The following is a 13,402-nucleotide window of genomic DNA, read 5'->3' as shown; positions in this document are numbered from 1 at the left end:
TGTTTTCGCAAGATAAAAATTCTCGGAAGGTATTAAAGGCTTTGATTTAAATTTGTTTTTTTTTTGTTAGACTCTATTCTTGATTTATCTATTTGACTTGATTTCATATGTTCACTGCAGGGAAAACCTACAAATTTAATTGAGTTGCACAATGTGGAACATTCAGGAAGTAGAGGCTTATTCCATCCCAAGAACAATACAATATAATCAGAAGCAATGCATTGAAAAATTCTTTTAAATGCAAGAACGGCTGTGAAAAGCCTGGAGATGTTGATGTGGAAGCTGATACCACAAGGGTATGGTTAGAGGATCTTCTCCATGGTTTACCCAAAACCCCACAAAGATTCAAGAGGATCATTCTTCTCAAAGAAAACTGCAAGAGAACCGTTGTTTATTACGTTACTACTTAGGAAAAAAGGCTAATGGTTTTATCAAAGACAACAAATTAGAGGTTTCCAAATCAAAGCTTAGACCTTTCCTTTTCTCTTAAATTCTGTTTCGATAAAGACTATAGTCCTTATCTGATTGCTATGAAAAGGTTCGTAACATCAATGACTCCTTAAAACATGATGACGAGCTACCACTGTGATGTCATGCAAAACATGAGCAAGTCAAAGAAGTGTCATTTCAAATATACCTGCCAAGGAGTTCAACGGATATGGAGAGATGTATATTAAGATATTTAACCTCCCAAGGACTTCACTATACTTAAAGTCAAAAGAACATAGCCCTTTCGTCTTCCAATACGCTACACCTCTCCCAAAACACTTCACATCTCCCAAAACACTTTCTCTCAAAATTTAAAATTGGAGGCGACAGAAGATAACAATTCTCGCAGGGTATCAAAGGTTTTCATTTTACTTTGTTTTTTTTGTTAGAATCTATTATTGATCCATCTGGTTTGATTGCTTTCATATGTGAACTTAAGCGGAAACCATCAAATTTAATTGAGACATACATTGTCTAATGTGGAACGTGCGAGAAATGGTAGCCCTTTTCATCCCAAGAACAATATGAGATAATCAGAAGCCAATCGTTGAGAAAGTCTTTGAAATGCAAGAATGCTTGTGGAGAGCCTCGAAATGTTGATGTGGAAGGTGATAACATGAGGGTATAATTAGAGGATCATCTTCATGGTTTACCCAAAACCCCACAAGGATTCTAGAGGATCGTGCTTCTCCGAGAAAACTACCAGAGAAAAAGGCTAAGGAGTTTCAGATAAGTCGATGGTTTTATCAAAGACAACAAATTAGAAGTGTCCACGTTGAGGCTCAGACCTTTTCTTTCCCCTTAAATTTTGTTTTATTAAAGACCATAATCTTTATCTGATTACTCTGAAAAGGTTTGTAACATCAATGACTCCTTAAAACGGGACAACATACATCCATTGTGACGACATGGAAAACAAGAGCAAGTCAAAGAAACTTCATTTCAGATTTACTTGCCTAGGAGTTCAAGGGATATAGAGAGAAGTATGTTCAAAATATTTAACCTCCCAAGAAATTCACTAGACGTTAAAGGCAAAAACTCCGAACCTTTTCCTCTTCTAATACGCGACACCTCTCCCAAAACACTTCACCTCTCCCAAAACACTTTCTCTTAAAATTTGAAAATGGAGGCTACGCAAGAGAACAATTCTTACAATGTATCAAAGGATTTGATTTAATTTTGTTATAATCTATTCTTGATATATCTGTTTGATTTGATTTCATCTGTGCACTGCAGCGGATACCATCAAATTTAATTGAAATATATGTTGCAAAATTTAGAAAGTGTGGGAAGTAAAGACTCGTTCCATCCCAAGAACAATACAAGATAATTAGAAGCAAGGCGTCTTGAAAGTCTTTTAAATGCAAGAAAGGTTGTAGAGAGCCTCGAGATGTTGATGTGGAAGGTGATACCACGAGGGTATTGACATACTCTCGTGGTATCACTTTCCACATCAATATCTCCAGGCTCTCGACAGTCGTTCTTTCGTTTAAAATACTTTCTCAATGTCTTGCTTCTGATTATCTCGTATTGTTCTTGGGATGGAACGGGTCTCCACTTCTTGCACATTCCAAATTGTGCAACGTATGTCAATTAAATTTGATGGTTTCCGCTGCAGTGCACAAAATCAAATAAAACAAATAGATCAAGAACAGATCTAACAAAAAAACAAAGTTCAATCAAAGCCTTTGATACCTCGTGAGAATTATAATCTTGTGTAGCCTCCCATTTCAAATTTTGAGAGAAAGTGTTTTGGGAGAGGTGTAGCATATTGGAAGAGGAGACGACTCTGTGCTTTTGCTTTTAAGATCTAGTGAAGTCCTTGGGAGTTAAATATTTTGTACAGTTGCTGACATGACAATTGTACAAAAAGTTTCTGAAAAGCAGCTATGGACACCTCTAGTTCGTTATCTTTGATAAAACCATCAACTTTCTTGCAACTCCTTAGCCTTTTTCCATGAGGAGTAACATAATCAACATCGGTTCTTCTGTAGTTTTCTTTGAGAAGCATGATCCTCTTCAATCCCTGTGGGGTTTTGGGTAAACCTTGGAGATGATTCTCTAACCATACCCTCGTTGTATCATTTTTCACATCAATATATCGAGACTCTCCACAACCATTAAAAGACTTTTTTCAATGGTTTGCTTCTGATAATCTCGTATTTTTCTTGGAAGGAACAGGCATTCACTTCCTGTACCTCCCACAGTGTGCAACATACTGTATGTCTCAATTAAATTTGATGATTTCCGCTGCAGTGCATAGATGAAATCAAATTAAATAGATAGAACAAGAATATATTATAACAATCAAAGTCTTTTCTACATTGCGAGAATTTTTATCTTGTGTTGCCTCCATTTTCAAATTTTGAGAGAAGTTGGGAGAGGTGAAGTATTTTGGGAGAGGTGTAGCATATTCGAAGAGGAATGGGTTCTGGCTTTTGCCTTTAATGTCTAGTGAAGTCCTTGTGAGGTTAAATATTTTCAACATACATTTCTCCATATTTGTTGAACTCATTAACAGGTAAATCTGAAATGACACTCCTTTGACTTGCTCCTGTTTTGCATGTCGTCAAAGTGGTAGCCCGTCATCATGGTTTAAGGAGACATTGATGTTATGAAACCTTTTCATAGCATTCGGATAAGGATTATAATCTTTATTGAAATATAATTTAAGAGAAAATAAAAGGTCTGAGCTTTGATTTGGAGACCTCTAGTTCATTGTCTTGATAAAATCATCAACTTCCCTGCAACTCCTTATAGCCTTTTTACCTAAGGAGTAACGTAACAAACAATGGTTCTCCTGCAGTTTTATCTGAGAACACACGATCCTCTTGAATCTTTGTCGGGTTTAGGGTAAACCGTGGAGATGGTCTTCTAACCATACCCTCGTAGTACCAGCTTCCACATCAACATCTTCAAGCTTTCCACAGCTGTTCTTGCATTTAAAAGACTTTCACAATGCCTTTCTTCTGATTATATCGTATTGTTCTTGGGATTGAACGAGCCTATACTTTCTGCACGTTCCACATTGCACAACAAACATCTCAATTAAATTTGATGGTTTCCGCTGCAGTGCATAGATGAAATCAAATAACACAGATAGATCAAGAATACATTCTAAAAAAAACAAAGTTAAATCAAAGCCTTTGATACGTGTAGCATATAAGCACAAAGTTTTTTGAAGTTTTTTGGGAGAGGTGTAGCTGTTGGGAATGTCTCGAAATCATCCGTACTTTTCTAGTTAAAGTTGTAACGTCAAGATTTGACAATCGTATAATATTAGGTGATTATAATGTTTGGCTAGAAACCACTTATAATCTACGGATTATGAATCTGTTGCTAATGTTATACGATCCTACAGGGTCACACACCTAAGCAGACTAGATTAATAATATGTTGGGTTTTAAGAATAATATGTTATATAAGATATAACATATAGTTTATCTATATGATAAATAAAATAAATATTACAATGCGTATGTATATATGATATATAACGTGGTGAGTATGTGATAAACACACACGTGAAGTGCAAGAAAATTAATTAAGGGACTTGGGCTTAGCCCATTAAACAAACATGTATTGGGTTAATACACAAGCTTATTATATAAATTGATAATGAGTTGTTTAATTGGAGCAGCCTCTCACGTCAAAAACTCTAAACATAATACAAAGACAAGTAGTTTGTCAAGCACTGAGATCTGTGATTTCTACGGCACTAGCATTTTGTCTTGATCTAGTTTGTGTGCGTGTGGATACCGGTAGAGGCACGACGTTTAGAGTGCTACACAACTTTGTTTTTTGTTCATCTTTCCGCTGCAGATATATTCTAAATATGATGACCAAGATTCAATTGAGTATTTACTTAAGATCTTGGAAATTGAATTCATAGTTAGTTTTATAAAGGGAGGATTACTACACTAACCTTAGAAAGTATCTATATTACTGGTTTTTTTTTATTTTTTTTACAAAACTAACCTAGCATACCCAAAACACCCTTTTGGCCTTTGTTGAAAAAAACCTTATTACGAAAATGCCATTATTTTTTTAATGCCACGTAGGCAGATTCTGGCGCTAAAAATTTCATAAGTCTACCAAGCTTTGTGGTAGACTTATGAAATTTTGGTCAACGCAGAAATTTTGTTGGTAGAGTTATTAGGGCGTTGGTAGATTTATTCAAGAGTTGGTAGAGTTTTTAAATGTTGGTAGACTTTTCTTGGTAGAGTTTTGACGATGAGAGGTAGAATTATTATGTTTCGGTAGATTTGTTGTTATGAATGGTAGACTTGTCAAAAGTTTTGGTAGACTTGTTAACAAAAACGTTGACTTTCTCGCATAGTTGACTTTTTCGGTAGCTTTATTGACAATGAAGTAGATTTATTTTTTGAGTTGGTAGACTTATTTCCTTTAGCGGTAGATTTATGTGAAAAAAGTTGTCAATACGTGCGGTAGACTTATCTGTTTCATGGTAGAGTTATATATAATTGGTAGAGTTTTCGCTTTTGAGGTAGATTTGTTTGACTTGTAGTAGATTTAATTCAGTTAAAATTCATTCCGGTTAGTGGTAGACTATATGTTACATGAGGTAGACTTAAAAACTGTTGGTAGATTTATTTGTTTTGTGGTAGACTTATATTTTTATGCAATTTCATTCTGATTTGTGGTAGATTAATAATGACATGAAGTAGACTTACAAGATGTTGGTAGATTTGTTTGTATGTTTGGTAGAGTTTATGTAATCTGGTAGACTTATCTGCCGTATGGTAGACTTGTTGAAATAACAATGTGGTAGATTAATTAAGTTTGGTATTTACAGAGTTAACCTTGATCTGGTAGACATATGACATGCTTATGGTAGACTTGTTTATATGGTAGAGTTATTTGTCATGGTTGAGGTAGACTTAGTATTTAATGTTTGGCAGACATTTGACTTTATGGAGTAAAATTACTTTTTTGTCCGAAAGAATTGTTCTATCTACAAAAAAACCTACTGTTTGGTAGACTTATGGTTTCAGTGTTGTACGTCTTGCAATTTTCTTCCATATGGTAGACTTATGGTAACGGTAACCATAAACCGTTACCAACGAACCGTCGCATATGGTAGACTTATGCATTTTCCAACGAACAGTCGCATCGATTTCGAGAACTTCTATTGACTCGAGTCGCTTCGAGTTCTCGTGTGAGTTCTCTATAAATTCCCTAAACCTAGACGATTCATTTCCCATCCCTCTAAACCCTATGGCGAATCTCGAGTCGCTTCCTTCTGATCTTTTGTACGAGATATTGTTGAAAATATCTTCAAACTCGTATGCGGATCTTTGTCTTGCAAAAGTTTCGTCCAAAACACTTAACAACATCTCAAACGAAGCGGGTTTTCTTAGGAATGTTGATTTAATCAACATTATGTTGCCGTGGAGGTGGGATGTTCACGGAAGGGTCGGTGCATTCTTCAGACGGTGCTTGGCGGCAGGAAATCCATCCGCACAATTGCGAAGAGGTTTATCGCTGATTTTCTTCGAACATAACCTCCAAGCAGGGTGTGATCTCATTCGAATGGCATCAGACAACGGATTTCTCATGGGTAAGTACTGCCACACTATGTTACATCTAACCATGGATGGCACATCAGAGGTATTCAACTCTGTCAAAGCTCTCTCCCGGGAAGATGCAAAGCAAATGAGATTGGCAATGGAAAAGATCTTCATGCCTGCGTTCAATTTCCAGAAGCCCGAGGAACTGGTGGAAATGGTTTTCGAGGCTTATAAAAAGTCTTTAACTACAAGGATTTGTGGTTGTCTCAAAGTACCAGACATGCAATGGATGGGAGATGAATACCTGCTAGAGACGTATGGGGATCAACTTTGTGAATCCTGCTTCTGGAAATTGGAGTAAGTAGATTTGTTTTTATTATGAAGTAGACTTATGAAGTTATGTTGTGTTATTTATGTTGTGTTAAGTAGATTTATGTGTTATTCATTTCGAAAGCTATTAATTATAACAAATCTACCAAAAATAATAATAAGTCTACCATTCGTTCGACTGAAATTGGGGACATGACAAGTCTTTTACAACAAATCTACCAACAATATAATATAAGTCTACCATTCGTTCGACTGAAATTGGGAACATGACAAGTCTTTTACAACAAATCTACCAACAATATAATATAAGTCTACCATTCGACTTAATATAAATCTACTAAACATAAGGAAACGGACTTGTACTGGTTTTCCACCTGCTTAAATGTAGTGTACTTTAGTTGGTAGAGCTATAAACATTACAAGTACATATGTTTTATTAATGGTAGACTTAGTAACCTATATGGTAGATTTGTTTGTAAATTGTTAGATTCAATATCAATGTGGTAGACTTAGTTATCGGGCAGTGCGATTTTACTTTTTTGCCCTGTATGTATTGTCTAAAGTACGGAACAAAACCAGAGTCCATCTTCAACCTCTAGGTTTCGCCGTCGAGCTGTTAAACTTGGGATAACTCTTGATTTTTTCCTTCTACTTCGATCTTCTGCCTCTTATCCACTTTTATATTCATGGATCAAGTTGTTTTGGTTTGTGGTAATTGGGTTTTAAAGAAAACGAGGTGGGTCTTCATCGTAGATCAGTCCAGGAGATGTAGTTTTATAGGGATAGACCGCAAAACGTCATTTGCCGATTTGGTTGAAATCGCATATGAAGATTTTGGGTTGGATCAACATCTTTATGAGCTTCAGTTCAGCTATATGTTGTCGTCTGAAGTCCGGCGGAAATTACCTCTGGATACACCTCCTGTGTTTGTTGGTAATTCAAGACAGCTGCAGAGTTTTTTGCATCAATTCCAGAACGAAAACAAAACGGTTCGTTTATGTGTTGAGATCAAAGAAAAAGTTCAGAAGGGAGTTGTTGATGAAGACGAAGATCGAGATGCATGTCCTAGTCTAGTCCCTGAAGAACAAGTGCGCCAAGATCGTCCGCAAGAAGGTGTCGAAGTTGGACAAGACGAAGAAATGCATGATGAAGAAGAGGATTTGTCAACCAGATTTGATGGATGTGAAGATCCTGATGGTGCAAGTTCCGATGACGAAGAGTACGGAAGACGTGAGAAACGTCCAGATGGTGAAAGTTCAGATGAGGAGGAGTCGCTAAATCTACCACCGAAGAAAAGGGGACCGACTACAATTCCCGACTTTCAAAGTCTAGAGCTTTCATCTTTAGACTTAGCCGTTGGCCAGCGTTATGAAACAAAAGAGGACTTCGAGATGCGACTCAAAATTCTTTCCATTGCTCACAAATTAGACTACAATGTCGATCATTCGAGTAAGAAATTGCTAACTGTTAAGTGTTGGGTAGATGGTTGCAAATAGAGGGTTCGCGCTTCAACTGTTGGGAGCAGCAAATGTTTTTGGGTTAAAACTTATACTCGAGAACACACGTGTTCTGTGACTGTGCGATCACAACGCACCCGCCATGCAACCCATGAGGTTCTGTGCGATCACAACGCACCCGCCATGCAACCCATGAGGTTTCTAGGCCGTCTATATAAGGACTTCGTCGGCGGTGTTGGCCCAAAAGTCTTACCAAATCACGTCGCCGAAGCTCTGACCAAACGATATAGTATAAAGGTATGTGGTAGAGTTATATTATTTCTTTGGTAGAGTTATTATCTCTTTGAGTAGACTTTTATTATTTTGGTAGAGTTATTCGCTCAATTGGTAGACTATTTATTTTTTGGTAGAGTTATTAGCTCAATTGGTAGACTTTTTTTAATTTTTGGTAGAGTTATTAGCTCAATTGGTAGACTTATATAATTTATTTGGTAGACTTATATACTTTATTTGGTAGAGTTATTATCTACCATGGTAGAGTTATAATTTTTGTGGTATAGTTATTATCTTATTTCGTAGACGTCACTATATTATTTCTCATTATAAGGTTGACTATTGGAAAGCACATCGGGCCCTAAAGTATGCTCGAGAACTAGTATCAGGGACGTCTGAAAGTGGTTATGAAGATCTGCCTTCATACTTATATATGATTCGGCGAGCAAATCCGGGTACACTAATCAAGCTAGAAGTTGATGAGGAAGATAGATTCAAATTTATGTTCCTCTCATTTGGCGCAAGCATACAGGGGTTTCCTTTCATGAGGAAAGTGGTAGTGGTCGACGGTACGTTTTTACATGGAAAATACAAAGGTACCCTACTACTCGCCACCACGCAAGATGGAAACTTCAACATTTTTCCCGTAGCCTTTGCTGTTGTTGATACTGAGAACGATGAGTCTTGGGAATGGTTTTTTACACAACTACACCGTGTTATTCCTGATGATGAAGGACTTGCCATTATTTCTGATAGGCATAAATCCATAGGAAATGCTATAGGGAAGGTTTATCCTCTTGCTAGTCGGGGTATTTGTACATATCATCTCCATAAGAACATTATGGTGAAATTCAGAGGCGCTGAAACATTCAAGCTTGTTAAGAAGGCTGCCACTGCTTATAGACTTCTCGAGTTCAATGCCCTTTTTGCTCAGATTCAAGAGGCAAATCCTGCACTGCATGCATACTTGGTGAAGGCAGATATTTGTATGTGGAGTCGTGTACACTTCCAAGGTGATAGGTACAATTTCACCACTAGCAACATAGCGGAGTCATTAAACAAGGTGCTATCTGCTGCAAGAGGTAAGCCTATCGTAGGACTAGTGGATGATATAAGGAGTCTCCTGACCAGGTGGTTTGCTAAAAGACGTGTGAATGCCAATAACATGGCTACCACTCTAACAACGGGCGTTGAAAAGTTGCTGGAGGTAGTCACTACTTTACCTTGTAGACTTTCTATTATTTGGTAGACTTGTATCTGCTATTAGGTAGACTTTCTATTATTTGGTAGACTTGGCACACTTATCTCTGCTATTTAGTAGACTTTAAATTATTTGGTAGAGTTATTACTTCTATGTGGTAGACTTATATAACTTCTGAATAATTCCTTGCCGACAGGCTAGAGTTGAAGATGCTAAACTCTTACCTGTGCAAGAGATTGATCAGCATCGTGCAGAGGTTTTAGGCACAACATCTGCACATGTTGTCAATTTAACGGAGAAAACATGTACTTGTCGACGGTTTGATTTGGATAAAATTCCTTGCGTACATGCCATAGCCGCCGCCGATAGGAGGAAGTTGTCGCCGATCTCTCTTTGCCATCATTACTACCACACTAGTTACTTGCAACAAGCGTATGCTGTTAGTGTGATGCCAAGAGACGTAGCACTCCCTGTGCCAGATGAAGTAGCAACCAAAATTTGTCTCCCGCCTGATGTTCGCAACCGACCCGGCAGGCCAAAGAAAATTCGGATTAAGGGTGCGTTCGAGGCCGCCATGGCGAGTAAACGTCCTCGGAAGCCCAAATGTGGTAACTGTGGCCAAGGCGGACATAATCGCCTAACTTGTCGAGCTTAGTTGACAAATCGAAAACCTTGTATTTGTACTATTATAGACTGCAATAATCCGCTTGAAAACCTTGTTTTATGTACTTGTAAATCTGGAACATGTTTTACCTAAACTCTACTATTTTACAATAATAAATCTACCAATCATGCTATAAATCTACCAATACTGCAATAAATCTACCAATCATGTTATAAATCTACCATTCATGGAATAAATCTACCAGTCATGTTATAAATCTACCAATATTGCAATAAATCTACCAATCATGTTATAAATCTACCATTCATGGAATAAATCTACCAATCATGTTATAAATCTACAAAGCAGGTTCCTTTTACAGCCATGGCGATTCGCTTTCAATTCCAAAACACAAGCGACGTCTAAATTCCAAAAGACCACCAAAGAGGCTGACTATGAGTAATAAATCGGCCAAAATACAACATCCGATACCAAATGTCTACCAATTAGTTTGGATCTGAGTATTAAATCTACCAAAAAACGATCTCAGATCCCAAAGGTCTACCAAACGAAGATCTCAGTTAGCGGAGTCTGTCTGTAAACCGTACTTGTCATCAAATAAACTTCGAGGGTTAGGATCAGACATCCGGGATTCTTCTGCTTCATGTACCTCATCAAAAATCTCAGCTGCGTATTTCATACGAATGAGAGGCATGTTGCTATCTTTCAGCTGGTCCCATTTATGGCACAAAGCCAAACACTCGATGGTCTTCAAAGTAAAGACGCCACAATCACCTGATAACAAGTACCCGATAATTAGTTAAAAGTCTACCAAATAAAAATACCAAATCTACAGAGCTGCATTGCACATGTCTGTCTGTTTAGTGCCGCTGTTTTATACATGTAGATATGAAACTGCCCCTCCTTCATACCCTTCTTGAGCTCCGGTGGTGCCATATGTTTCAACAACAGCGGAATCATCCTCGCGTAGGGCTTCACAGACTCCTCCACCTCGCCTTTTCTGTATAAATCTGGAATGCAATCAAACACTCGGATCTTTTTTTTGGGAATGTCGACCTCAACGGCTACCCAATGTTCGTTGTTCACGTTGTGGGCGATATACACGAAATCAACATCTGTCCCCCATTTCTTGTGTGTAGGCAAGTAATGGTCGTAGTGACCGTTGGCAACGTCCAAATAACCATCACTGAATAGCCAACTCTTCTCGTTTGGTAGAAATTTGTTTCGATAGTCTCCACACCAAACTCGACAAAAGATAGGATCAAGGAAAGCAACTCTTCCCCCTTTGTAAGGAGATGGATACCGCATAGACCGTTGCCGGAACATGTCTAATCCTTTTACGATATGCTGCATTAGGTAATGAAACAAATTTATATAAGTCTACCAACCAGCTTTACAACCAAATTTTTATAAGTCTATCATTAAGTTTCCAAAGTCTACCAAACAATTTCCAAAGTCTACCAAACCTTTTGAAACTAAGATCGGGTGACTTATACGACCACATACCTGATCATGCAACCACCCATACTCCTTTCTAGGCCAGCTTTCTTTAGGGGTCATTAGTGTCAGGTAAAATTCTCCTCCTGCATATGGACACTCCAACTGTTTTTCCCTGAAAAATGACATAGACATACCAGACTCCGAAGTAAGTCTACCAACATACCTAATAAGTCTACTATATAAAACAAATAGGTCTACCAAATCAAACAAGTAAGTCTACCATGGAAATTTAAAACTGACTTACGCTTCAAAAGCTACGTAGCGGGTTAGATTATCCAGTATTCGACTGTCCACCGCTTCAAAAGGATCATACCTCCCAGGAGGGGGACCTGCTGGGTCCATGATGCGTCTCACCACTGAGTTACCAAGGTAGGGTGAAACCTGGGTCGGTGCAAGGCTGCGTCCCCTTTTTTCCTTCTCAGCAGGTGGATTTTTTGCATGTTCCACCAGCTTTTCTAAGCGTTTCTTCATAGCTTCAATCGCTGAGTCGTCTTCGTCTTGCAGGGAAGGGATCTGTACTCGTCTAGACTGTAGTGGGCGTGAAACGTCGCTTATATTGATTATCTGGCTTTCTTCGTTTTTGTCTTTTAAATCAGCTTTTGACTTTGTGCCTGATTTATTCTTCTCTTTAGGATCAGCAGGTTCTTTTTTCACTTTGGTTACAGTCTTTCCTCTCGACGCTGGGGTTCTAACAACTCTTGCAACAGGAAAACCTGGCTCTGATGTTTCCTGCATCTCCATCATCCACGACTGCTTGGCATGTATAGTAATTTCACATCAGTCAAACCAAATAATAACATAACTAAATCTACCTAAAAATCTACCGAATTAATTATAAATCTACCTAATATAAATATCACTGCCAAAAATCTACCACATAAAGTTAGTCTTGTATTCCAAGAAAATATTAAAAGTCTACTATGCAGGAAAAGTTTTAAAAAAATCATCAATACAAGTCTACCAAAGTAAAAAAGTATTTCGTACAAATCTACCATAAAGGAAAGGAAAACGATCTGTTTAAACATAGTTGAATGTTGTCTCCATGACATTAGAAGAGAGACTTGCGTACCGGATCCTTTTCCACAGCTCCCGTTCCCGTTCCTGCTCCACCTCCCGTTGACGTTCCTGCTATTGGCGCTGCTGCTGGAGGAGATGCCTTTGCTCTTGGGGTTTTCGGTGAGGTTTTGGATTCTGCATCACCGGCATTATCATCATTGTTACCATGGTCGTTGTCAACATTGTTCCCAGAATTCGCCATGGCCTCCTCTTTCTCTTCATGTTTATCCTCGATAACGGCAATCCTCTTATCCAGGTGGTCTATACGAATTACAGCACTGCTGACATTGTTGTTTAGCAATGCTACCGTCGTTGATAAACCATTGATTGCCATGAGGATCTCATTCGTCCTATCCTCCTTCTCCACAGCGGGCTCTTTCTTCTTGCTCTCGTTCTCTCTTTGCTTCTCTCTCTCCTGCTCCTCTCTTTCCTTCTCTCTTTCCTTCTCCTTTCTTTCTTTTCTTTCCTTTCTTTCCCTTTTCTCCTTTCTCTTTTCTTCAATTGCATCCTTTAGTAGCTTCACCGGCGAGTTAAAATCATCATCTTCTTCCTCATCCTCCTTCTTACGTTTCTTTTTCTCCTTCTCTTCTTTCCTTGCCTCTCTTTCCCTTCTCCTTTTGCTTCTCGGAGTTGAATCCGTTGCTTCAGCCTCTTTCACCTTCTCTTTCTTTTTCTTCTCCACGCGTGGAGTTTCCAACTTCGTCTTCGACTGTTTCGGCGTCTGAACTGTTGAAGCGCCACCTGTTGTATCGCCACCTACGTTTTTGGGAGATTCCCAGAACCCCTCATCCAAGCTTCCATCCAGAATATCGCATATCATGTTATGCATCTTTATATCGACGTCTACACGTCGGGGTTCACCTTCCCAGACAGGATATATTTCCTCCAAGGGCTTCACCACCAGTAGATGTCTAACCCGAACCTGTCATGCCATAGAAAA

At 38.4% G+C, this 13,402-nt stretch overlaps 2 protein-coding genes across 2 annotated transcripts in view; one reads left to right on the top strand and one right to left on the bottom strand.

The window, feature by feature from the left end:
- Positions 1-7,999: 7,999 nt before the first annotated feature.
- Positions 8,000-9,936, top strand: LOC112089723. Its single transcript, XM_024160472.1, has 3 exons — positions 8,000-8,104; positions 8,415-9,287; positions 9,478-9,936. Exons 1-3 carry the CDS (start codon positions 8,000-8,002, stop codon positions 9,934-9,936), a joined length of 1,437 nt encoding a protein of 478 aa, XP_024016240.1.
- Positions 9,937-10,250: 314 nt separating this feature from the next.
- Positions 10,251-13,402, bottom strand: part of LOC112089869 (DNA mismatch repair protein Msh3-like) — a 19,948-nt gene continuing 16,796 nt past the window's right edge. The window contains exons 2-6 of the mRNA XM_024160670.1: positions 12,476-13,384; positions 11,651-12,156; positions 11,413-11,518; positions 10,755-11,253; positions 10,251-10,680 (exon numbers count right to left, since the gene is read on the bottom strand). Coding sequence (XP_024016438.1) covers positions 10,463-10,680; positions 10,755-11,253; positions 11,413-11,518; positions 11,651-12,156; positions 12,476-13,291 — 2,145 coding nt within the window. The 5' untranslated portion in view covers positions 13,292-13,384 and the 3' untranslated portion in view covers positions 10,251-10,462. The remainder of the gene's footprint in view (positions 10,681-10,754; positions 11,254-11,412; positions 11,519-11,650; positions 12,157-12,475; positions 13,385-13,402) is intronic.

This window comes from Eutrema salsugineum, unplaced genomic scaffold (assembly GCF_000478725.1).
Source record: "Eutrema salsugineum unplaced genomic scaffold, Eutsalg1_0 scaffold_11, whole genome shotgun sequence".
Taxonomy (NCBI): domain Eukaryota; kingdom Viridiplantae; phylum Streptophyta; class Magnoliopsida; order Brassicales; family Brassicaceae; genus Eutrema; species Eutrema salsugineum.
The sequence above is the reverse complement of the archived record's forward strand: the minus strand, read 5'-3'. Positions and strand labels throughout refer to the sequence as shown.